Genomic DNA, 27,190 nt, shown 5'->3' with positions numbered 1-27,190 from the left:
GTGCTTTAATACCAGTTGTAAGGCAAGAATGAGCATTACATCATATAACAGTATTAGGAATACCCAATTATATTATAATCTACAGCAGGGGTGGGCAAACTCCCCTCTCCCCCCCGCCTTCCTTGTCTTTGGTATTTCTGACATCACAATGTCATGTGACGTTGTGACGTTGTTTCCATGGCAACAAGTTTCCAGAATCTGCTGGTGACCCCCAGCGTTTAATTTAAATGCTTTGGGGAAGAGTACAGGGCCTCTGTAAGCGCCACCCGCCCCCGAACCCCCTCCCCCAGAGAATCTCACACCCCCCAGTTTGCTGCGATGGAGCAGCATAGGGTCCATGTTTCTGAATGGCGCCCCCCGCAGTGTTATTCCTTCAGTACCGCGACCGCGCGTGGCAGCAGCACCGCAGACACCAAGCCTTGCTACGTGTTTGTGCGTATAAATCAGTGCGGATTAAATTACTAAATCCATGTATTACAGCGAGATCCGAGAATCTTACTTGGTCATACTTTGACTTTAATGGTCAATTTATTGATTGCGCAAGGTTTAAAACAGATTTTAACTTTTCAACTTTGCCATCCCAGGTGCGCATCATCAATATATCTTATCCTCATAACATCATCACTATTCTCCATGAGTTCATCATTGAATACCATTAGTTTTTTCGCAATAACTACTAGATACAGTAGATTACCCAATAGCTGTAATTGAAAATGGTTTTATAAAAACAAAACAGTTCTGTGCAAGTACAAATGTTATTATATAATGTTGGCCTCCCTGGAGGATTCTGTGAGGATTTGTGTGTTTTGGGATGGGATGCATAGTGGCCGTCCTGCATTGTTTATTGAGCATGAAATCCTTCATTTGTAGCAAGACCCTGTTTTAATACGGAATAACACACGATTTCTATAAGGTTCTGTGGGATCCATAAATAGTTTTTGTATCAATCTTTATGCTTTCCTGCAATTGTGCTTCTCATTTATTATATTTTAAACATATTACCATCATTTTATGTTTTTGTCCATTATCTCTTCTCAAAGTGCCTTTTGGTCATCCAGCATAAGATTGCTACTGTACATGTACTATATTCTGTCAATTCAGATTCCCTGGTACCACATCTACAGATGTCGCCAACATCATGACTCCTTATGGCGCGTTACTGCTGGACATGCTCACCACACCAGGGGGAGATGTGTCCATTGTTTTGAATCAGCCACACATGAGAAGGGGTGGGGCTGCCACACTATTTCTCCCCGGGGAACTCCCTTGCTGGTACAATGACGTTGGCTACATCTGTATAAAAGGTGTCGACGAAGACATAGATGTAAACTCTTCCTGGTTGACTGTCGCATGGTAATGTTTAAAACATTGATAAATAAGTCCTTCATAATCTCTGGGGATAACAGCAAGTCCCGCGGCTGCTCTACAAAGATCCTTTATGGATAGATTCACTACTATCCGTTAAATCAGTGCGAATAGTTGGATGTTACCTGAAAACAGGAATGGACATTATTTTCCCTGGGTTAACACAACGTTCTCCAAGCGAAAGATATAGAAAAATAACATTTATAATGGAGACCATTAGCGCAGACGTTATTGCAATACTATTTCATGACAAACGAAGCGTCATTTTGAAATAACCCACAGTATTATTTACATGTTGGCATTACCAGCAGCCAGACTGTGAAACAGGGCTTCAGAGAGCAAAAAAATCAAATGTGGAATATGCAAATCATTTTAATACAGCAAGTCCTCGCTATCAAACGTTTCACTTTACAACGAATGGCAAATCCAACGCTTTACAACGCAGCCCTAAGGGCCGTTTTTCGATGCCGTAATGCGTTATCCAACGCTCACCGCCACTGATTAACATGGGACACACTTTACAACTGTTTCACTATCCAACGCTACTCCCAGAACGGATTCCGTTGTACAGCCGGTCCTCGGTTATCCAAGTATGTTCTCAGGTATCCTTGGTCTCTCCACATGGAGCAATGTAAGTACAGTAGATGGGCTCTCTCATACATTTGTTTCAGTCTCTATCAGCCTTCATGAATCGGGAACAAATATCACGGATGTTGTAATTGTATTGTATTGTATGTCTTTATTTATATAGCGCCATTAGTCTTCATAGCGCTTCACAGTAGTAATACATGTGGTAATCAAATAAATAACAGATAATATAAATAACAGATCATGGAAATAAGTGCTTTAGACATAAAAGTAACATTTCGGAAGAGGAGTCCCTGCCCCGAAGAGCTTACAGTCTAATTGGTAGGTAGGGAGAACGTACAGAGACAGGAGGAGGGAGTTCTGGTAAGTTCGTCTGCAGGGGGCCAAGCATTATGTATCGTGTTTAGAATATCCACAGTGCTATTCATATGCTTCATTAAGCAAGTGTGTCTTAAGGTGGGTCTTAAAGGTGGATAGAGAGGGTGCTAGTCGGGTACTGAGGGGAAGGGCATTCCAGAGATGTGGGGCAGTCAGTGAAAAAGGTTTAAGGCGGGAGAGGGCTTTAGATACAAAGGGGGTAGAAAGAAGACATCCTTGAGAAGAACGCAAGAGTCTGAATGGTGCATACCGAGAAATTAGGGATGAGATGTAAGGAGGGGCAGAAGAATGTAAAGCTTTAAAAGTGAGGAGAAGAATGGAGTGTGAGATGCGGGATTTGATCGGAAGCCAGGAGAGGGATTTCATGAGGGGAGATGCTGAGACAGATCTAGGAAAGAGTAGAGTGATTCTGGCTGCAGCATTTAGGATAGATTGTAGGGGAGACAGGTGAGAGGCAGGAAGGCCGGACAGCAGGAGGTTACAGTAATCAAGACAGGAGAGAATGAGGGCCTGAGTCAGAGTTTTAGCAGTCGAACAACAGAGGAAAGGGCGTATCTTTGTTATATTGCGGAGGAAAAAGCGACAAGTTTTAGAAATGTTTTGAATGTGAGGGGCGAATGTGAGAGAGGAGTCGAATGTGACCCCTAGGCAGCGTGCTTGGGCTACTGGGTGAATGATTGTAGTTCCAACAGTAATGTGGAAGGAGGTAGTAGGGCCAGGTTTGGGAGGAAGTATGAGGAGCTCTGTTTTAGCCATGTTGAGTTTAAGGCGTCGGAGGGCCATCCAGGATGATATAGCAGAGAGACATTCAGAAACTTTGGTTTGTACAGCAGGTGTAAGGTCAGGTGTTGAAAAGTATATTTGTGTGTCGTCGGCATAGAGGTAATAATTAAACCCAAAAGATGTTATTAGGTCACCTAGAGAGAGTGTGTACAGAGAAAAGAGAAGAGGTCCCAGGACAGAGCCCTGGGGTACCCCCACAGAGAGATCAATAGAGGAGGAGGAGGTGTTAGCAGAAGAGACACTAAAAGTACGATGGGAGAGGTAGGATGAGATCCAGGATAGAGCTTTGTTCCGAATACCTAGAGTATGGAGAATGTGGAGGAGAAGAGGGTGGTCCACGGTGTCAAATGCTGCAGAGAGGTCGAGTAATATGAGCAGAGTGTAATGACCTCTGTCTTTAGCAGCATGGAGGTCGTCAGTTATTTTAGTGAGGGCTGTTTCGGTGGAGTGAGCAGTGCGGAAGCCAGATTGTAGAGGGTCTAGGAGAGAATAGGTGTTGAGAAAATGGAGCAAGCGAGAGAATACAAGACGTTCAAGTAGTTTAGAGGCAAAAGGCAGGAGGGAGACAGGTCGAGTTAGAAAGACAGGTAGGGTCAAGCTTGCTGTTTTTGAGTAATGGTATGACTGTTGCATGTTTGAAGGAGGATGGAAAGGTTCCAGAGCAGAGGGAGGAGTTAAAAATGTGTGTAAGCGTAGGGATTATAGTAGGAGCTAGAGGTTTTAGGAGATGGGAGGGAATGGGGTCAAGAGGGCAAGTGGTAGAGGGAGAAGAGGAGATCAACAGCGACACATCCTCCTCTGAGACAGTGGAAAAAGACTCAAGGAAGGCAGGAGGAGAGTTAGGAAGAGGTGTAGGATGGGGGGAAGAAACAGAGGGGATGTTCTGCCGTATGGATTCCACCTTTTCCTTAAAATAGTCAGCAAAGTCCTGAGCGGAGATGGAGGAAGGAGAGGCAGCTGAGGGTGGTTTGAGTAGAGTATCAAAGACAGAGAACAGTCGGCGTGGGTTAGACTTGTGCATGTTGATTAGTGCAGAAAAGTAGGCTTGTTTAGCTTGCGAGAGGGAAGAGTTGAAACAGGATAGCATAAATTTGTAGTGAAGGAAGTCTGCAAGAGTGTGAGACTTCCTCCAGAGGCGTTCAGAGGAACGAGTGGAGGAACGCAGCATGCGCGTGTGAGAATTTAGCCAGGGTCTAGGGTTAGAAGGGCGAGGGCGGCAGAGAGAAAGCGGGGCATGTAGATCAAGAGACGAGGACAAGACAGAGTTGTACTTTCTGACCAGGTTGTCAGGGTCTGTAGCAGAGCTGAGAGAGGAGGGAGGAGCGTAAAGTGGACTCAAAGTCAGGTAAGTGAATAGAGCGCAGGTTTCTGCAGAACCGGGGGGTAGATGGAGGTGGAGAAGGGGAGAAGCGAGATAAAGAGAATGAGATGAGATGATGGTCAGAGAGAGGAAAAGGGGAAATGGAGAAATCAGAGAGAGAGAAGTTTTTAGTGAAAACCAGGTCTAAGTAGTGGCCATCCTTGTGGGTGCTGGCTGCAGTCCACTGTTGAAGGCCAAAAGAAGAGGTAAGAGAAAGAAAGCGGGAAGCCCAAGAGAGAGAGGGGTCATCAATGTGGCAATTGAAGTCCCCAAGGAGAAGAACAGGGGAGTCTGAGGAGAGGAAGAAAGAGAGCCAGGATTCAAAGTGAGAGAGAAAGGCAGAAGGGGGATGAGTAGAGGTAGGTGGGCGATAGATGAGCGCCACATGAACAGGGAGAGGAGAGAAGATCTGCACAGTGTGAGCCTCAAAGGAGGGAAAAGCAAGAGAGGGGGGAATAGGAAGGGTTCGGTAATGGCAGACAGAGGAGGGCAGGAGCCCCACGCCTCCACCCCTGCCATCAGGGCGCGGTAATGAGCTAGTTTGCATGGAATAAAGCACCTTTACAAGAGTAAAACCTGATTAAAGTCACATTATTTGCATTAGTGCAGGGGTTCTCAACTCCAGTCCTTAAAACCCCCAACAGGTCAGGTTTTAAGGATAACCCTGCTTCATCACAGGTGGCCAAGTCTGAGCCACCTGTGCTGAAGCAGGGATGTCCTGAAAAACGGACCGGGGGGGGGGGGGGCGAGGGGGGTCTTGAGAACCCCTGCTTTAGTGAATACAATGTTACTAATAACGAACATGATCTTAGGTTAACAGCGCGTTAAATAGGTCAACAGAGCCAGGCCCCTACAATTTAATCCATTAGAGCTCAGTAGCTTTTACCATAAGCTCTGACCTATTTATTATCCTGCAACAAGTACTGAGTGTGAAAGAGATGTGGACGTGTTAGAATGTGTGTGATACAGTAACTTCCACATCTCCATTAAACCTAATACCAGTTACATTAAGCATTACAAATCAAACACATGGGAAGCGGGTTCTTTTTTCTTTTATTATCATCAATAATGTTTTCACTATTTAAGAGCCTTGACCTATTTTGCTGAATTAAAAGGAGTTCTAATCATAGAAGAAAAACCTTGTTTTTTTGCTGCTTACATTTGTTTTCATCAAAGCAGACTAGATTCTGCTGTAGGGCCGGGCAACCCCAGTCCTTAAGGGCCTAGCAACAGGTCAGGTTTTCAGGATATCCCTGCTTCAGCACTAGTGGTTCAATCAGTTGCTCAGTCTTTGAATGAACTCCCACCTGTGCTGAAGCAGGGATATCCTGAAAACCTCACCTGTTTGCGGCACCTGAGGACTGGTGTTACCCACCCCTGTTCTAGTGTGACGCATTAGTCACGACAATCATTTGCACGGCCGATCACGATAACTACAGTAGTATCCTAATTCAGGAGACCAATTCTTCTTTAGTATTTTTTTATTTGAGTATTACAATACAAAAAAATAAAATGAACAGAAACTATAGGGTGATTATGTGGTACCCAGAAAACAACAGAAATTGTATCCATTTATTTGAATAAAATTAACAAACACATTCTTATCCACGGAGACAACAGCATTTTCTAATGAGCACTGGAGCTCAATTTAGTTGTATTTAAAATGAGACTAATAATTGGCTCATTTATTAGTACTTCAAATCAATGCTGTGCAAACAAGATATTTATTTTCCCCTTGCCTAGTACAGGTCAAAAATGTTTCCTCTGGTCATTCTTTTTTTTCCCTTTCAGAAAGTATGAAAAGTGTTTAAAATTCCTCTTCTGAATGTTTGGCGCGGGACTGTTTGAGCTGAAGCAGTCGTTCAATAGTTTCTGCAACGGTGCGCTCGCCATGCACCTTGTTATCCCGGGTACGGATATTTACTGTTGCACTGGCTTTCTCTTTCTCTCCAACCACTGAAATAGAATAAACACAGATTAATACAATGTATTTTATTCAGCTTATATCCACCTGATTGATGCTGCAACATACGGCCACTCTTGCACAGTCCTGTTTAAAAATTACTCACATAAAACCAGAGTGAACTGAAGGTCATACTGTAGATGGAAAAAAACACAGAAATTACCGTGAGAGATACCTCTCGTTTGCAAGTATGTCCTGAGCACAGAGATATGGTGACAATACATTGTTTCATATAATGATTATACGTTTTATTTACGGACACTATATATAACACACACTGTGTGAGTGTGTGTGTGAGTGTGTGTGTGTGTGTGTGTGTGCGTAACAGGAAGCCTGCTCTGATTTCTTGTAGGGATGATGGTCTGGTGGGGGCTTCTTGAAAGGGAGGGGTCACTCTGTATTTCCCTCCTCTCCCTCCACCCACCGATGCCCCCTCCAAGACACAGGGTGGTTCCTCAGATGTTCAGGGGTGGAATAGGGGACATAAACCCATTTTCTACCCTCAGATCTGAACCGCGGAATCTATGTAAACAACCAAATGAATGCATGGCCTGCTCACTATTCAAGTAGGAATCAGATGTATGCTTTTCTCATAAATGTATGATATCTCATATAATGTATCTGGTTGCAAAGATAATAGGTGCTTCAAAGAGTTTTCAAACTGTGTTTTCTTACTGGTATTTCTCCATGTTTAAAGTGGTTTTCCATTGCACAAAATGATTGCTTAGTTGCTACACGTAACTTACCAACAGAAATGCACTTTTACAGCAACAGAAGAGCTCTATTCAACTGTAGCAGCACTTAACCCTTTACAACATATTAGCTAGAAAGAGTCATGTAGGATAATTCTGCACCCAGCCTGATGGGCACAAAAGTTTATAGCTAGATCTAATAAAGACATTTATTGATCTTATTTTGTACAGCAGGATTTATACAGGAATAACATTTTCAAGTGACAAATATATTGCATACTGTAGGTTTACGCAAATGTGTGGATTGCCATATTTTTTGCACCATTGCTTCAATGTAACCTTTCACCACCTTCCCTTTAGTTATAGAAACAATTTCAAGCAGCAAAACATGTGAAATCTTATGGGGTTTTTTTAATCCGTTCTGTATTATTAGATAATAGCGACTGTTTTATTTTGTATTATTCAACTTTTTTTTTTGTAACAAGTTTTTATTGATATTCTTGGCTTTAGGCATATTACATTTAATTGCAATTCTTCAAACAAGATGCATTAACAATCTCCAGTAATATGAACATCATATACAAATCATAAGGAATTAACCAAAGGGAACAGGGGGAGGGAAGGAAGGTTGTGATGAAGGTCTGTTTTGTCCTTTGTCGTCTACTTGTGGTTCTTATTCTCGGTTCTAATGGAGTCGGCTAGAATTTGGCCTAATTCCCTTGTCTTTTTTAACTCGGTGCGTCTCCTGAGAGGTCCCATATCCAGTCCTTGGGCCCAAAACCCCTATTACGCTTCAAAGGAGAACGCATCTAGAGGTAATCAAAGCAGTATCGTGGTGGGATTCACTCCTGGGATGTCTGTCTGGGCCAGCCACGGCAACCACTTTTTGAAATTTATTGCCAGAGTCATTCTCCGTCTGGCACACAAACCAAATTCTGTTCCTAATTTTGGCCATGGTTGGAATCTCACTCTGTTTCCACAATGCTGCGATCTCGCACCTCATTGCCGTAGAAAAGTGGGTGATTAATTTAGTGCTTGATCTGAATATACTCTGTACAGGTCTGTTTAATAAGAACAGCCACGGGTCCTTAGGTATTATGAGGTCCAAGATCCTCTGCAGCCAATCCTTAATTTGCTCCCATAAGGGAGTCACGCGAGGGCAAAACCACAGCATGTGCAACAAGTCCGCTGGTTCTCCACACTGTCTAGGGCACAATGGGGGAGTATGTATGTATGTCTTTATTTATATAGCGCCATTAATGTACATAGCGCTTCTCAGTAGTAATACACTTGACAATCATATAAATAACACATCATGGGAATAAGTGCTTCAGACATAAAAGTAACATTGTGGAAGAGGAGTCCCTGCTCCGAAGAGCTTACAATCTAATTGGTAGGGAGAAAGTACAGATCACTAATAGTTATAGATCTCTGTGAGAGATCCTGGAAGACCTGTAGATTTGTCTTCAAAGGATATAGTGGGGGAATTGCGGGTAATCATGCATAGTTCCTCTTTCACCGTAACATAATGAAATCTTATGATGCCATCTCTATGTTTTTCGTTAGGTTGGGGATGAGCTCTAAGATCCCTGTGACACCTGTCCAGGTGAATCTCTGCCTCCGTTTTTCCCGGCAGAATCGAGGTTATCAACTTGGAGATAAAATCTTCAATTTCCGTCATTTCCTCTGGGATCCCCCTTATTCTCACATTATTTCTGCGATCCCGATTTTGGGAATCTTCCTGCTTGTCACTGAGACTCTCTATTTGTGCCTTCAGAGAACCAGTGTTTTTTTATTTCATTTTTCCTCAAAGCCTTAATTGTAGCTTCCATTTTTCTTTCAAGTTCATAAGTCCCCTCACCAATGAGGCCGATGTCTTTTCTTAGCTCCTGTAGCTCCGATTGTAGTCATGATTTAAAATCCTGAAACAGAGACTTCAAGTCCTTTTTAAGGTCGCTACGAGTGACCAGCTCCCTGTCACCACTGTCGGCTCTCTCTCTCTCTGCCCCTCCATCTCAGAGTCAGAGCCGTGACTTGATTCCCTCGCCGGGGTTGTCCCTGTTCTGCCCGGATCATTTTTGGTAAAGTAATTCTTCAAACCTACTGCATTCATATGCATTTGGGATCTGGTTGACATCCCTGTACCTTCCGCTACCGATTCTTAGGTTTTGTTTATGTATATTTTCGGTTTAAAAGTTGATTTAGTTTATTATTAGGCTGGGTACTGGCGGAGCTGTAACTTTATGCTGCCATACCCATTGCCACCCCACATGCGCCAATCATTATTCAACTCTTAATGACATTTTTTATGCGTTCTATAGCAGGCAGCAGTGCAAGATCTTTGCAACTCTTTCCTGTATGGGATAATTTGTTGCAAAGGATCCCAGCAGTTTGTGCTGTAAACTGTAACAATAGATGTTACTTTAGTAATCCAAGGATACAGTGTAGCTGCTGAGTTACACCAAATGAAGCAGCCATTATGTTAGGCACACAATCAGGATTTTGACAGATTTATAACAGGACCACCAAACGATTGCCAGCTTAGGTAAGAGTGTAGAATTATACATGTTGCATGCTTTACATATACAAATAATTAAAAAAAAAAAATTGGAAAGTGGTATTGCTGCTTTAAAGTGTCTGCAATAATGTAGTCTGTACAGAGCCAAGACAGCCAGCATCAAGGCCCTGAATGGTTTACATACCTTAGGCCTGAAAAGATCATGTGTGCAGGTTTTTTCCTACACTACTATGGGAGGCTCAAATGACATGCAGGCAATCAAGTACTATACATTACTGCAAAACAGAAAGTGAATCCCTGCGCTTCTCCCATAGGGATAGCAATCAATGGGGAATATATATATATATATGTATGGTGTAAATATCTATAAGAAAAAAGGAGACTTTTGGTATACATCCTTTGATCAAATAATGCCAAGCCTGCTAACCACGTCAAGGTAAGTCTCTTTAGCAGGTCCCTACGCTAAATGCATACTAGTGTTATGTGAAATAAGCCCAGAAGGGGTTAAAATATCAAAGCATATGCTTGTATAACCTAGTGCAATTAAAAACTGGTATATACCAGTACAGATACTCACATGTAAGTGAAGTGGAATAAGGGGACCTTGCTAGGAGATTATATACCTAGAAGAGGAGGGGCTGGCCTGCCACAAACTGCTCAATAAGCAGTTGCAGGTGATTGGCTAAATATATTCAATTACACCATATTAGTGTTGCCCTCTAGGAGCGTGCTGCAAAGGATTAAAATCGGCCCAACAAATAATGTAAAACAAATATATTTCATATATTTTATATTATTCCACTTCACTTACATGTGAGTATCTGTACTGGTATATACCAGTTTTTAATTGCACTAGGTTATACAAGCATATGCTTTGATATTTTAACCCCATCTGGGCTTATTTCACATAACACTAGTATGCATTTAGCGTAGGGACCTGCTAAAGAGACTTACCTTGACGTGGTTAGCAGGCTTGGCATTATTTGATCAAAGGATGTATACCAAAAGTCTCCTTTTTTCTTATAGATATTTACACCATACATATATATATATATTCCCCATTGATTGCTATCCCTATGGGAGAAGCGCAGGGATTCACTTTCTGTTTTGCACATTTGTATGGCCATTTCCTTCACTAGCTGCATGCTCTTTACATGGAGAAGCGCAGTGATTATATTTGTTTTACTATACATTACTATAACCCATCCCTCTATCATGTAAAGAAAATAAAAAATACATTGTTTTACCCAGAATAAAATTGTATTGTGCAAGTTGTGCATTCCTGATCTTCTTATTGAGAGTACATCCTGGATCCAGATCAACTTCAGTCATTAACCCAGCCTGGTGGAACTGCTCTCTGACCTGCATTGGGAGGAACAAAGATGCACTGAGAATAAGGAACACAACTTTTATACAAGTATAATGCTTAACACAGACTGGAAATTGAAGCCCTCTGTCTAACACACAGTTGTATGGCATCTCTACAGTGACTTAGGATGTCATAAGCAATGATTCATCACTTTAGCTCGCTCAATGAAAGTTCATAATAGTATGTCACAATAACCATGTTTCTATACTGCTATTTTCCAGCATGGACACTTACTCGCACATATTTGTAAAAGCAGCCTTACTCACTATTTACAGTAGATACGTCATCACTGATGGTCAAACTATTCTTGCTGACCTATATGAAATCCCTTACATTTTTAATAACTGCATGGGCTAAGAAGGGAGAACTATTATTATATTCTCACCTCTTCCTCCTGCCTTTTACAAAAAAAGTAAGTATAAATGTATCTGCTCATCTCCTTAAATCTCTCTCCTGGCTTTCTTCAAATTTCAGATCACCTACAAAGTTATTCTCCTCAGGGACGCAACCAGAAATTATATTTGGGGGGCAGGGAGGGGTGTGTGCAGAGTTTACCTGCCTACCCGGCATCATGACATCAGGTCATGGAAACGCATCGCCGTGTGACTCAGCTGACCGATAGAGAAGGGCTGGTCTCTTACAGAGGCCCCGCTCTTTTGCCCGGCAATCAGTTTAATTGCTGTGGGAAGAGCGCGGGGCCTCTGTAACCGCAAGTAAATATATGAAGTACTGGGGGGTGGGGGGGGGAGGGAGCCCCCTTGCAGCCCCCCCCCTTGCAGCCCCCCCCCCCCTTGTTTGCACTGCTTCTTCTTACTTTTAAGGTGGAGTCAGGGGAATCAGTCCCACTCCCCTAGGGGAGGGGATGGAAGGTGGCCAGAGCCCTGCACTCACTCTTCAAGGAACACACTCTCTCAGAGGAGAAAGAACTGAATCAATTTAGGAAGTGCAGCCCCTTAAGTACCGAGGGGGAGGGTCCAAGGTCTGAGCCACTTATTGGGCAGAACACAGGCCTTGGCCCGCCTCCCCCCTTATCACTCAAGGGAGCTGCTTACCTTGGGGAAAACCCTGAATTGGGCCTAACACTGCCTGCACTGATACCAGGACTTACATGTCAGGCAGGGTAATTAGTAGCCAAGCCAGGCATGGCTACACCTTTAAGGCACTCCTCTGATCTGCTCCCTCCTACATATCATTGTTGATCTCTCGTTATGCCCCATTCGTCTCCTGCGCTCTACCCATAAAGCCGCGTCCATAATGGAACACGCTAGCTTCCGTGCTCCGGTGTTGCACTTGAAATACAAACCGGTTTGTATTATGACGCTCCGCTCTCCCTGTAGCGCATGTGCACGCGCACTGGCAATCAAGTGTTTGTTTTGTCGCGAGCTACATAGCTCACGCCGAATCCTGCACTATGAATGCGGCCTAACAGTCCCCTCTCCACCCCTTTCACCGCTACTGTTCTCTCTCACCTTAAACCTTTTTCCCTCACTGCCCCTTCTCTGTGGAACTCCCTCACAAAAAGAAACCAAAAGAGAAAAGACTTCTTATAGATATTGCAAACCAAAGTGAGAAGTAAAAGCTGCAGAGCATCAATTGTGCAGTGAAATCACTGTCACTTACAGAAATGTGATGGTATAATACAAGCTCGGGTGATAGAGCTATTTGACAATAGTGAAAGTGAGCAATAGTGGGGGTTTCAATAAAGATGGCTACCGCAGGTGATGCAAAAATGTCTCTACAAAACCGTGTCCCATCAGGAGTAAAAGAGTCTGCTGCTATCCATACAGGTGGCTAAACATCTTAGTGGCTACAGAAAACAGAAAAAGGACAAGCGCACGACTCTCATAGTGTAGTGTAGTCAGTAAAATAATGTATTAATAGGTAAACAGTGAGTATCACAAGTACTAAAAAAAGCAGATTATTCAGGTTAATGTATCATAGACATGGGTTACCGCAGCACAGCAGGCATCTTGTCTCCACGGGCAACGTTACATAGTATATGCGGTTGAAAAAAGACGTGCGTCCATCAAGTTCAACATATGCTAAATTTAGACAACAGATACTTTATCCTATATCTATACTTACTTATTGATCCAGAGGAAGGCAAACAAAAAACCCCAGTCATATCATCCAATGATATCCCATAAGGGGAAAAATAAATTCCTTCCTGACTCCAAGAACTAGCAATCGGATTACTCCCTGGATCAACATCCTTCTCATGTTTACTTATTTACTTATTTGGTATATCCCTATATAACGTTCTTATTCTAAAAAGATGTACAACCTTTTTTTTAACAAATCTATTGTATCTGCCATCACAGTCTCCATGGGTAATGAATTCCACATGTTAACCTCCCTTAGGCAGCGCTTATAGTGCCGGTGATGCAACGTCGCGTCAAAACAAACGCATTGCTGCCATCGCAAGCGCTTATAGTAAGCGTGACGGGATGGCTTGGTCGCGATCGCTGGAAGTCATCTCAATTTGATTTTTCCAGTGACCGTAGCCTGACATCGCCGGCTCTATTAGCGTAGCCTTGCTGTAAAGAACCCTTTCCTTTGTTGCTGGTGAAATCTTCTTTCCTCCAACCTTAAGGGATGCCCCGAGTCCTTTGTACTGTCCTTGGGATAAATAGTTATTTTGAAAGCTCCTTGTACTGTCCCCAAATATATTTGTATATAGTTAGCATATCTCCTCTTAGACGCCTCTTTTCTAATGTAAATAAATCTAATTTAGCTAGCCTCTTCTCATAAATTAGATTGTCCATCCCCTTTATTAATTTGGTGGCTCCTCTCTGCACTCTCTCTATGTCCATAATGTATTTTCTAAGGAGTGGTTCCCAAAATTGTACTCCATATTCAATGTGTGGCCCTTCTATCCATTGCCCGTTTAATGCAAGATAAGATCTTGTTTGCCTTTGCAGCTACTGCATGACTCTGGGCACTATTGCAAAGCCTGCTGTCTACAAGCAGTCCTAAATCCTTCTCCAACACGGATTCCCCCAAGTTATCCCCATTTAATTTGTAAGTCGCCTGTTTATGCTTGCTTCCCAAATGCATAACCTTACATTTATCTGTATTAGACCTCACCTGCCATTTACTTGCCCAAGTTTCCAGTCTCTCCAAGTCCTTCTGGGGAGAAATTACATCCTGCTCTGATTCTACTACCTTACACAATTTAGTATCATCAGCAAAGATGGAGACTTTGCTCTCTATGCCAACCTCAAGGTCATTAACAAACAAGTTAAAAAGCAGGGATCCCAGTACCGACCCCTGAGGTATACTCCACTCATGACTTTAGTCCAACGTTGTTGTCTCATCACCAAACGCCAATCAGAGGAATCAAGGCAGCGGCTGTGGGTAGGCAATGGAGCTTCTGATCATCAGACTTGGCATCTTTGAAAGTCGAAGGCTGCAGCTCACACGATTGATGTTGCATTCAACGAGTGGTCTCCATAGGCAGTTGCTGATCTCGTCATTGTAGCGATCGAATAGCGGATCGGCAATAAACAAGAAAGTCCGTTCAGATAAGGCTGCAGTGGTCTGTGATCCAAGAACAGTCCAAAAACAATCCACGTCAATGACGTCATCAGTCACTGCCTATGGAGACCTCGATGAGTGCAACATCAACCTTGTGAGCTGCAGTCTTGTTCGACTTTAAGAGACGCAGGGTCTGATGATCAGATGCTCCATTGCCTACCCACAGCCAGTGCCTTGTTCCTCTGATCGGTGTTTCGTCGCCCGTGAGACCAGATGTGTGCGGTGCTGCGGTAACCCATGTCTGTGATACAGAAGCCTGAATCATCTGCTTTTCTGTACGTGTGATCCTCCCGTTTTACCCATTAATAAAACATTTTACTTACTACTGAGTGCGCTTGTCCTGTTTCTGTTTTCTTATAGATATGCACTCAGTCTGAGTTATTGAACAGCAAGACAATAATAAGTGTCCAGAAAAGTCAACAAAACAGACAGTGTGGTATTAGCACTAAAAGCAGAATGTACAGTGAGAAAACAAACTGCTCTGCAGAGTGCAAAGGTATCATAGAGATGGAAGAGAAACTAGAGCGCTCACTAACCTGCTCCTATGGACTAGTGACCCCTGGTAGGCTCCAAAGCAGCACAGAGTACAGCGAGTATACACCCCAACTGCTGTGAGCTCCACAGGGTGCTGGCTGTGGAGACTGGAGAGCAAGGTAGGAACAATCATCCCAACTACCCCTATTATCCCCTTGCCCCCAATGGCCCTCCCCAGCAGTCACTCCAACTTTTGCTACGCTGCAGAGCACCTCAAATGGCTTATATGCCATCAATGCCTGACTTTGTGGCTTTTGGTAACATTATCCCAATCTAGACCAAGGCAGCTGACTTATAGTTACAACTTATTGTAATGATTATTGCTACGCTTTTCTCAGTCTCTGCTCGTACATCCGCTGGGAGGAATCATTACATCCGTTAGGGTCTGCTGCGAGTTTGCCTTCTCCTAGTCAGAACCTTACTGACCGGATCTTTAATATTAGCACCTAGGTCTTTGATCGTTTCATTTTATACCTTTGCCCATTTGCGTCTACATGTAGGTGATTTCACGGGGTGTCAATATGTAAATTATACACGTGTGTGTGTATATATATATATATATATATATATATATATATATATATATATATAAATATATATATATATATACACACACACACGTGTATAATTTACATATACATACTCACGTGGTCCTCTGTATCTGATGTCCCGCTTTCCGTCTAATCCGACGCCGCATAATGCATTCCGCTGGACGCATTATCCGACGCGGATTAACATGGACCAGCAATCGAAAAAAATATAGTGCTGGTCATTTTTAAGAGGCTCAGGAAAAAAAATGATTCACACAAAATAGAAAATAGGTTTCTACATTGGTTTATGGGACCTTACTTACTGCAACAAAATGAAAATGATGTGTGCACAGAAAAATAGAAAGATTGAATTTCCATGTTCCTTTTTAAGTGGGTGCAAATTAGCAAAAAATAATAATAAATGATGAACTCTTCAATTATAAATGCACTGTGAAGAAACAGGAGCTCCTACAATGTGCTGACAACATATGGTTATGCTCAAATCTTTCAGAAGCGAGCAATTCATACCAGGAGCAATGGGTTTGACTACACGGCTACCAACATATTCTTCCCATTATCAAGCCGATGCAAATCCTACTTCCCTTATCCTTTTTAATATTCATTTGTAAAAGTCTTACTAATGTCACAAATAAGTGCTCATGACTTCGAGGCTACTGGATTTGCAGCGGACATTTTCCTTTTTGTGGTTGTTGCTTCCACTGGCAGAAAACATTGTTTGGCGTTCAATCACTGACATTATTTGAGCTGATCACTAAGTGAAAATACATCATCTTTAAAGCTGCAGGTCAAGCAATATTCTGCATGTGTGATTTTTAAAATAAATCTGTTCTGTATTAAGAAAAAATACTTTTAAGCATTTTGTTTTAAAAAAAAAAAAAACTTTGAAAGACCAATTTTCTTGTATTCTATTTTAACAAGTATGTTTGTTACTATAGCAACCATTTACATTCCCCAGATTTAAAGATGTCGCCAAACTTTGACGATCAATAGACGGAGAACGAATTGACCGGCAGCTATGCAGTTCTTTCGGCAAGTAGAGATTTCCCACATGAAACTATTGAAATAAAAAAAAAAAAAAACGGGAGCCTGAACTGCAGCTTTAAGCCTACACTCAAAATAACAGACTTCACCAAGCTCCTTGTTCACCAGGATCGTAAAGGTTGCCTAGAAACCAGAGGGTCTCTCAAGTGTCTTGCATGTAATGTGTATTTAAGCACCTATAATAAACATTTGCATAAAAACATGAAACGTTCAGCAGATTATCAGGATACAAATATTCGTAGGAAATTTAATATGGTGGCCTGACAGCAGAAGCATTGCTATTCATTTGAAACAAAAAGAACAAAATGGCCGCTGATCACCTTTTGTGCATATTCTTCACATGTGGGTCCTACGGGCACAACCATCACTTGCTGAGGAGACAGCCAAAGTGGCCTAGGAAAGAAAAACAATGCATTACAATGCATGTCCAGAAACACAAAGGGATTCAATGTGATCTCAGTAAAAAGCAGAATTCCGTAGGACAAGCAAGAAGTTCATATAGACATGAGGAACATGCAACTCCACAGCATCACATATCTAATGTGAAGATGCAGTCAGGGGAAGGAGGAGTCAAATAGAACAGGTTGTTTAACAGAAGTTTAATGTCCGGCAACCGATTGAGAAAAAGTGAACATTTGGCTCATCGAAAACGTATTGTCGTTTAGCCATAATGGCCGCATCCCCTCCAGCACAAAGTAGGGTTGATACCTATGCCGACGTAATAGGGTTAGGTGCCATCTGTGTAAAAGGTTAAAGTAATTTCCCTTAATGGTACAGTAGTACAACTTGAAGTCTTTGCAATGCTCTCACTAATGTCAGACCAATCTTAATCATCTATAACCTCCCCAAAGTCTCTCTCCCAGGCAGACATGAATATGTGTTTAAGATTTGAAGTGTCAGATAAAAAAGGAGTTGGTAAATAGATGAGATCAATCCCTTACAAAATATTTGTTCAGCCGACTCTAATTCAAAGGGAGATACATTTCTGGAGAAAAAAAACCTGCTACTTAAATTTGTAGTGTTCCTGGAAGTATTCGAAGGGAAGAGTTACAGTACTCGGAGGAGACAAACTTCCTGATTTGGTTAAGCGTGCAGGCAGTGCGCTGCTGGTAGAATGAACTGAAAAAAATCTGACGGAGACTGGATCACAATTAAAAAGATGCAATGCTTTATTGAAGATAGCATCACAGTATGTGCATGGTGCTGTAAGAGGAAACTGACACGTTTCGGGCTCAAACGCGTCAGAGTTACCTCTTACAGTGCCATGCACATACTGTGATGTGCTATTTTCAATAAAGCCTTGCATCTTTTTAATTGTGATCCAGCCTCCGTCAGATTTTTTTCAGCAAGCCCTCATCTGTTTGAATACCTGTCATTATGTGGATTGGACATTATGATTATCTAATGGTTACTATAAACCTTTGAAGTATATTTCTGAGCACTGACACAGAGCTTGCCTCTAATGTTCACCTATGATTTGGTTAAGCCCCTGAGATTTCCAACAAAGGATGAGCCATTCATATCACCACCCCCCTCTTCTAAAACCCTGGCGCTGGCCAGGCCTCTATATGCCGCCAGACCTGGCATCTCCCCAGCTGCTTGCCTGCCTCTCTCTTGCACTGTTCCACCCTGGGCTCTGTGACGTCAGAGTGCGCCGGAAGTTGCGACACATATTTCCGGCGTGCACCGGCCCAACAAGCGACCCCACCCCACACAGCACAGTGAGAGGCGCAGGAGCTGGGGAGCGGCAACCTGCGGACAGAGGAGAGTCGCATGTGGGTGCGGAAAGAGCCGCAGGTTGCTGACCCCTGACCTAGGTATTTTACACTGGTATCGCTCCACATGTTTACATTGCGTTCCTCTTTAGGCAAGACATGATTAATGCTACCCACGTGTATTGGAAAGTACCACTCATTAGCTGAAAAGTGCGATAACATGTGCTTTGGGTAAGCAGAACTCTCTCTGTCACATGTTTGCTACCATATATAGTTGTTTACTACAACGGAAGTGTGACTGTATGGGAAAATATCACTCATCAGCTTAAGTGTGCCATGGCATGTGCTTTGGGTGAGCAGAGCTCTCTCTCTGTGTCAGATGTTTACCATCGTTTACTGCAGGCTTCCTCCAAACACAGAATACTATAAATAAGAGAGTAGGCTGGTGCTAGTGCCAGAAACATCTCCACGGACCATGCAGGTGCCCTTGCCAAGAATTCCCCTCGTTCTCTTGGGGTCAGACTAGATTGATTGGGACTTCCCTGGGTGTTTGGAGCGTTTTCCATGTTGTATGCTGTTAAACTGAGCAAGCTGTAACTGAGAACATAACCGAAGCCAAGTAAAATCACTATTTGATTACATCTCTAAGACTGTTTACTGACTCAGAGTGTGCAAGTTATTGGCTGAATCCAGAATCTTTGCATTGCACCATGTTATTTGAAGTGAACGCAAGGCACTGCTAACTTAGCATGGCGATAAGCCTCTTCTAAAAAGATACAAAGGCCATTGTGTTTCCACATAATTAGTCAGGTTAAATCCCTGTTAACTTTAACAGACGTTTGTGGAGATGCGCGGTTAGGTGGGACATCTCTTTTGCATATCCTTAGTACCAACGTTTGTGATACTTAACCCGATGTTAGTGCGCTTTGCAGATATACATTAACACGGTGTTAACTTAGGTTAGCACCGCATTACATTAATAACAGATATTTTGACAAATTTACCTTTGATATTTGATCCTTTTAAAACTGGACAGCAAAGAACTACAAAGCAATATGCTACCAGTGCCTCCAGAATTTACTGGGTAATTCAACAGACAGCATAACCAATACCTCCCAAGAAATGCATTTCCATGAGCAAAAAAAGCAAACATTAATTTATATACGGTTAAACCAAGGATTATGGACTGCTACTTTATGGAAACAGAACAATAAATGTCAATAATAGCCCAAAAGGGATATTGGATGATCCGTATTCGTGTAAATAATTATGACCATGGGCAAGTTACTTTATCCCACTAAAAGATCATAAGATACTGTCATTGGGGCAGGGACCACGCCTGTCAACTTCTGTGTACAGCATTGATTACTATACACTATATTGTATTTGTGAATAGCTTGAATCCCATTGGGAGATAAAAAAAAAACGTAAAAGTTATTTTTATAATTACCATTTCCCTCCATAGTTCTCAGCCAGTATAGCAATCATCCGTTCCACCGATCCCAAGATGGCACGGTGAATGATGACTGGCCTTTTCTTGTCATCGCCTTCATGGCTGCTAAAATAAAGAGGCGTTTACGTGAGGCGATTTATTAAACAGCAAATGCTAAATCCTTTACTAACCAAACCACTGAATCTCTGACCTCACGTAGGTGAGGTTAAATCTAATGGGAAGCTGGAAATCCAGTTGGATTGTAGCACACTGGTGGTATCGCCCAATCGCATCCTTAATCTGGATATCAATCTGAAAGAAATACAGAGATGTGTTTCTCTATGCTGCCAAGAAAAGCAATGTACTCCTAAATACAATGTGCACGTATAACAAGCAAGGCAAAGATCACCACACATCACATTTCTTAATATTATGGATTGGACTTGTACAATGATATAAACCAGATAATAGCTGTTCTTCACATATGCCCCTTCAATGTATCGCAGCAAAAAAGGGTTAGCAAAGCACGGGTTCTCACTGCTGCATTTAGTACTAATATATGGTAGATTAGGTCTTGTTTCAACTTGAAGCAGTTCAGTAAAGCGAGCAATCTGTCAAATGTATACTTACAAACACCATGAAACCTGTGCTCAGCACCGAGGCTCTCAATCTCGGGTCACAGAACTGTCCATTAAACTTTAAATAGTTATAATATTACATATAGTGCTTTTCTCCCAATGGGACTCAAAGCACGTCACAATCACAGTATAGTGCACAGTCCGCAGGATTTTTGAAGGCACAGTCCCTGCCCAGATGAGTTTACAAGCTATGATTTGAGCACAGGGAGATAAAGTGACATACCCAAGGTCACAGGGAGCCGATACCGGGAATTGAACCAGGTTCCCCTGATTCACACTGTGTCATTACAGAACCAGTGTCTTTACTCAAACTGAGCTGCTCCTCCCTTTACAAAATTCCACTATGATCCAACCATCTCGCCTATATCAGCTAAACACATAAGTCAGGCATTTAGCATTACAGTATCTTTATACTTCTATTTATCTCCGAATTTTAAATATTTAAAAACAGACCCTAACAATATACTAGGACAAACATACACTCGCCTAGACGGGTGAAAAAAGGCCCCTATATAACTAGCACTCAAAGTAATGATAGTAATTGATAAAATAAAACTTACATTTTATTAATATATAAAGTAAAAAAGTGGGGTGAACAAACATACACAAACAAACAATATGTGGAGCAACAAGTAGAATGATTTAAAAAAGTATTAAACAACACACCTCCTAATCACCGCCGTGACAGGGGTGGTGTACAGAGGGACTACTAAGGACTGGCAACCTACATATATGTAAATTGGAAAGTGTTGCCACAGGGTAGTAAGTTCATAAATCCAGGAAGGTGTGGTAAGTATAAATGGGTTCATGTAAGTACCTAAGACACCATCCAAGACTACTCCTGGTTAAATTGTCATGCAAGATCAGCTATATTAATGGGTACGAGAAATCAAAAGGTCTCATTGATTTAAAGGTTGCTCTAATTGTCGACCTGATATATTGGATGTAGCCTAATAAAGCGAATACTTAAAGCTATGTAGCTAGATTATATGTACAGGGTATTCACATTGTATTCACATAAATGACAATAAAAATAGTCCTTGTACGCAACGCAAATTAAAAGCTTATCCAATATCAGAAGCTAGGCTACAGTGTAGCTAGGAATGAATAATTGATGAGTGGAAAGCCACAACTTCATTATATTTTGTGACTAACAATTAGAATCTCCGTTCATCAGACTGACAATGGTATGTAAATAAAACCTAATACCAGAGCCCGGTAGAAGCAACATATAATATGTTAACACTGATCCTTTTCTAATGAGACCCAATATTAATAAATTCAAAGGCTAAAAAGGGGTGAATACATGTTGCTCTCATACTCTGTGGTAGGAGCAGTAACTTGATAATAATGTATTTTTAATCCAAGAGGGTACCTGAAATATATAATATGGAACCCCAGCAAATGGTATACAGAGAAGTAGTCATCATCAGTATAGTGTAATAATGGTCTTATAGCTGTATGAATTCAACAGGGTAAGTGATCTAACCTTTTAGTGGAGTTACAGCAGATAAATGTATCATAGAGTGTACAGTTCTCAACTCCAACAACTGATATGCTATAGAGCTCCACTCGGCGTGGTGTATTCATGAACACCACAAAACAGGAGATGCCGAGTGGAGTAGGCTAAATGAACTGACTAAACTGATCCGATACAAATCGTATGAACATAGCAGCTCTCCTCTCTGAAACTGCAGATGGGCTGCTTGCAAGGGATTGCTCCAACCGCACATACGATGCGGAGTGACGTCACAGAGTGCGCGCCCACCGACGATCGTTTCGCGTCACACTGACGCTTTCTCAAGGTGGCGACGCGTGTGACGCGAAACGATCGTCGGTGGGCGCGCACTCTGTGACGTCACTCCGCATCGTATGTGCGGTTGGAGCAATCCCTTGCAAGCAGCCCATCTGCAGTTTCAGAGAGGAGAGCTGCTATGTTCATACGATTTGTATCGGATCAGTTTAGTCAGTTCATTTAGCCTACTCCACTCGGCATCTCCTGTTCTGTGGTGTTCATGAATACACCACGCCGAGTGGAGCTCTATAGCATATCAGTTGTTGGAGTTGAGAACTGTACACTCTATGATACATTTATCTGCTGTAGCTCCACTAAAAGGTTAGATCACTTACCCTGTTGAATTCATACAGCTATAAGACCATTATTACACTATACTGATGATGACTACTTCTCTCTATACCATTTGCTGGGGTTCCATATTATATATTTCAGGTACCCTCTTGGATTAAAAATACATTATTATCAAGGTACTGCTCCTACCACAGAGTATGAGAGCAACATGTATTCACCCCTTTTGAATTGATTAATATTGGGTCTCATTAGAAAAGGATCAGTGTTAACATATTATATGTTGCTTCTAACGGGCTCTGGTATTAGGTTTTATTTACATACCATTGTCAGTCTGATGAACGGAGATTCTAATTGTTAGCCACAACATATAATGAACTTGTGGCTTTCCACTCATCAATTATTCATTCCTAGCTACACTGTAGCCTAGCTTCTGATATTAGATAAGCTTTTAATTTGCGTTGCGTACAAGGACTATTTTTATTGTCATTTATCTGAATACAATGTGAATACATATAATCTAGCTACATAGCTTTAAGTATTCGCTTTATTAGGCTACATCCAATATATCAGGTCGACAATTAGAGCAACCTTTAAATCAATGAGACCTTTTGATTTCTCGTACCCATTAATATAGCTGATTTTGTATGACAATTTAACCAGGAGTAGTCTTGGATGGTGTCTTAGGTAATTACATTAACCCATTTATACTTACCACACCTTCCTGGATTTATGAACTTACTACCCTGTGGCAACACTTTCCAATTTACATATATGTAGGTTGCCAGTCCTTAGTAGTCCCTCTGTACACCACCCCTGTCACGGCGGTGATTAGGAGGTGTGTTGTTTAATACTTTTTTAAATCATTCTACTTGTTGCTCCACATATTGTTTGTTTGTGTATGTTTGTTCACCCCACTTTTTTACTTTATATATTAATAAAATGTAAGTTTTATTTTATCAATTACTATCATTACTTTTTGAGTGCTAGTTATATAGGGGCCTTTTTTCACCCGTCTAGGCGAGTGTATTTTTGTCCACCATTCTGTTACCCCTGGCACCAATTATACGGATTGTAGCAAGAGCTAACTCCCTTCCCTCCCTCTCCCCCAATCTCTCCATTTTCCTATTATTGCCTAACAATATACTGTAATATTGAATACATCATTCTATCCAGAGTCTTTCCCCGGAGGATTTATAAAACACGCAAACTGTATTGATCGGTATAGAATTTTAAGAAGAAAATGTAAATATGTTTGACATACAGTATTTCACAGTCCCGGTAGAAATCAGTTCACATCATTGTTTCCGGCAATGGGTGAGCAAAAATGTATAAAAATCGAGATAGAGAAGGAATCGCAAAAATAATATTTAAAAACAAACCAAACATTATGAACTGGCTAAGTTGTACTACAAGCACTCAAATCTCAGCAGCCATTTTGGCAGACTATTCTTGTCAGCCATTTTGTCTTGTTTGCTACAAGTTTTGTATGTCATTCAGTTTGTTATAAGTTGTGTCTGTCTTCCATTTTGCAATGTGCTGATTTCTGTGAAGCTTGTCTGTGTGAAGGTGAGAAAGCAGAGAAATTGTTGGGCTCTCAGTGGATTCTTTGTATCTTTTACCAGCTGAAAATGATGAGGTGATGGGGAAGGAGTATGTGGGAATGATGGGAGGTAGAGAAAGGTCCAGACAAGAATGAGAGACCTTGGTAGAATTAGCCAGTCTGAGATAAGCACAGTTTCTCCCATTGTAAACCTGAAACAAAGTATCAATAATTATGTAGAGGAAAGGTTACTGAAGCTGGTGTAATGATTTTTGCTGATTTACATATATTCATTTTGTTTCTTTATTATACAATGACGTTATTTTTATGACGCACAAGCCACCTCATAAAGGGGCGTATGCTTTAGTTTTTAGGGTATAAATGTATCTTATACCATATTACCTGTTAGAGAGCTTTTTTTATAGAAGCTTTCTCCTGTGTACACTGAATAAACTCATTTGATAACTGAATGTTTTCACACTGTGCACCGACAATAGAACAGTATTGAAAGCTACGGTGATGATATTTATTTCCATTTATTGTGAATTTATATATTTCAAGGACAAAGACTGAGCTTTGTTAATATATAAGGCAAAAGTAGCTTTCTACTCATCTACCTATTGATAGAAAATGCATTCGGCGTAGCTGGAACAGGGATGTTGGCTGTTTTTATAGAAGTCATTTTATTATATGATATTAAAAGTTACGTTTTAAATACACTAAGTGCTGTGGATTGAGCTTAGTGTGTTACATGATCTTGAGACAGGAGTGTTGTATAAGCTCACCCAGGCTGAGCTTCTCTTACATATAAAGTACAACTTACTGCTTATTACATAAAATGTACGAGTCACCCAGGGCCTTTTATGCAACTGGAAAACTATTTGGCCAAAAGTAATATCCGCAAGGAACAATGTATTTTGTTATGAATGAATAAGCTATCAAAATGCAGGTGCACAGCACAGTACCTCCCTCAAGGCCACTCAGTGCTACCTCTATTTTGCTATGAAATTTTGACGTGCCGTCTTACCTCAGTGGTAAATGGATTAATTAGAAAAGAAAAAAAAATGAAATCCTTCACTCTTTTCTAAACCAGATATCAAGAGATCTCTGTATGCAGAAGGCTTTAATTGTGCCATCCAATCAATTCTCTGTCCCCTATAGCAGGGGTGCGCAAAGTTTTTGGCGTGCGCCCCCCCTGCCTGGGAGCCCCAGCGTTCACACTCCCCCTCGCTTAGAACCCGGTATCAAATGACGTCATGCGGGTCATGTGACCCCACAGCGTCATTTGCTGCACGTTGTCATAGCGACGCGTCACATGACCCCACGGAGGCATTTGCCGCCATGTTGCCATGGCGATGCGTCGCCGAAGACCCGGCTGGCAGAAGGTGAGGGACGTTACAGAGGACTCACCCGGGATTTAATTTAAATGCTTTGGGGAAGGGCGCGGGGCCTCTGAAACCGCTGCACACCCTCCTGGCTAATCTTGCGCCCAATACATCATTGCATCACCACTGAAAATAACGCATTTTATTGCGGATATATATATAAATTAGGCGGGGGTGGGAAAGGTTAGAATTTAACCCCTTGATTACCTAAGGAATACATTAATAAAAAGCAGGATGGAAGTAGGTAATGTATTATTATTTACTAGCTGATATACCCGGCGTTGCCCGTGATGTAATGTTCTGGCTCCCCCATCCTCCCTCTCAACTCCCTTCCCCCCCATTTTACAGCTTTTCAGAGCTGCGCCCCCTCACCCCCACTGTTCACAGCTCCGATTCCCCCCCATTCAATGATTTGTTTCCCCCCTCCCCCCGTTCACAGCTCCGTTCCCCCCCTTCCCTGTTCACAGCTCCGTGCCCACGTGTTTGGCAGCTGAGCTGACTGGGGGGGGGGGGGAAAGTGTGTGTGTCAGTCAGTGGGCTTCCCCCTCCCCTCTCTCCCGACTTCCTCTCTCCCCACCCCTCTCTCCCCACCCCTCTCTCCCGACTTCCTCTCCCCACCCCTCTCCCGACTTCCTCTCCCCACCCCTCTCCCGACTTCCTCTCTCCCCACCCCTCTCTCCCGACTTCCTCTCTCCCCACCCCTCTCTCCCGACTCCCTCTCTCCCGACTCCCTCTCTCCCGACTCCCGCCCCCCGCTCTCTCCCGACTCCCGCCCCCCGCTCTCTCCCGACTCCCGCCCCCCGCTCTCTCCCGACTCCCGCCCCCCGCTCTCTCCCGACTCCCGCCCCCCCTCTCTCCCGACTCCCCCTCTCTCCCGACTCCCGCCCCCCCTCTCTCCCGACTCCCCCTCTCTCCCGACTCCCTCCCCCCCTCTCTCCCGACTCCCTCCCCCCTCTCTCCCGACTCCCTCCCCCCTCTCTCCCGACTCCCTCCCCCCCTCTCTCCCGACTCCCTCCCCCCCTCTCTCCCGACTCCCGCCCCTCCTCTCTCCCGACTCCCTCTCTCCCGACTCCCTCTCTCCCGACTCCCTCTCTCCCGACTCCCTCTCTCCCGACTCCCTCCCCAACTCCCTCCCCAACTCTCTCCCCCCCTCTCTCGACTCCCTCCCCCTCTCCCGACTCCCTCCCCCCCCTCTCTCCCGACTCCCTCCCCCCCCTCTCTCCCGACTCCCTCCCCCCCCTCTCTCCCGACTCCCTCCCCCCCCTCTCTCCCGACTCCCTCCCCCCCCTCTCTCCCGACTCCCTCCCCCCCCTCTCTCCCGACTCCCTCCCCCCCCTCTCTCCCGATTCCCTCCCCGCCCTCTCTCCCCACTCCCCCCCCCCCTCTCTCCCGACTCCCTCCCCCCCTCTCTCCCCACTCCCTCCCCGCCCTCTCTCCCCACTCCCTCCCCCCCCTCTCTCCCGACTCCCTCCCCCCCTCTCCCGACTCCCTCCCCCCCCCTCTCTCCCGACTCCCTCCCCCCCCTCTCTCCCGACTCCCTCCCCCCCCTCTCTCCCGACTCCCTCCCCCCCTCTCTCCCGACTCCCTCCCCCCCCTCCCTCCCCCCCTCTCTCCCCACTCCCTCCCCCCCTCTCTCTCCCGACTCCCTCCCCCCCCTCCCTCTCTCCTGACTCCCTTCCCCCCCTGCACCAGTGCCTGTCCGCCGCCATCTT

At 43.3% G+C, this 27,190-nt stretch overlaps 1 protein-coding gene and 1 long non-coding RNA gene across 4 annotated transcripts in view; one reads left to right on the top strand and one right to left on the bottom strand.

The window, feature by feature from the left end:
* LOC142487807 (uncharacterized) overlaps positions 1 to 27,190 on the top strand; it is a 34,998-nt gene that overhangs the window by 2,787 nt on the left and 5,021 nt on the right. The window lies entirely within an intron of this gene.
* The window catches only part of TARS1 (threonyl-tRNA synthetase 1), a 51,636-nt gene continuing 30,383 nt past the window's right edge, over positions 5,938 to 27,190 (bottom strand). Inside the window, exons 15-19 of one of the 2 annotated variants that reach the window (XM_075587687.1) lie at positions 20,038 to 20,138; positions 19,845 to 19,952; positions 17,000 to 17,072; positions 10,895 to 11,009; positions 5,938 to 6,430 (exon numbers count right to left, since the gene is read on the bottom strand). In XM_075587687.1, coding sequence (XP_075443802.1) covers positions 6,282 to 6,430; positions 10,895 to 11,009; positions 17,000 to 17,072; positions 19,845 to 19,952; positions 20,038 to 20,138 — 546 coding nt within the window. In that variant the 3' untranslated portion in view covers positions 5,938 to 6,281. The remainder of the gene's footprint in view (positions 6,431 to 10,894; positions 11,010 to 16,999; positions 17,073 to 19,844; positions 19,953 to 20,037; positions 20,139 to 27,190) is intronic. The other variant, XM_075587698.1, reaches the window with a different exon arrangement.

This window comes from Ascaphus truei, chromosome 1 (assembly GCF_040206685.1).
Source record: "Ascaphus truei isolate aAscTru1 chromosome 1, aAscTru1.hap1, whole genome shotgun sequence".
Classification (NCBI taxonomy): domain Eukaryota; kingdom Metazoa; phylum Chordata; class Amphibia; order Anura; family Ascaphidae; genus Ascaphus; species Ascaphus truei.
Note: the sequence above shows the minus strand (reverse complement) of the source record. Positions and strands in the feature narration are given on the sequence as shown.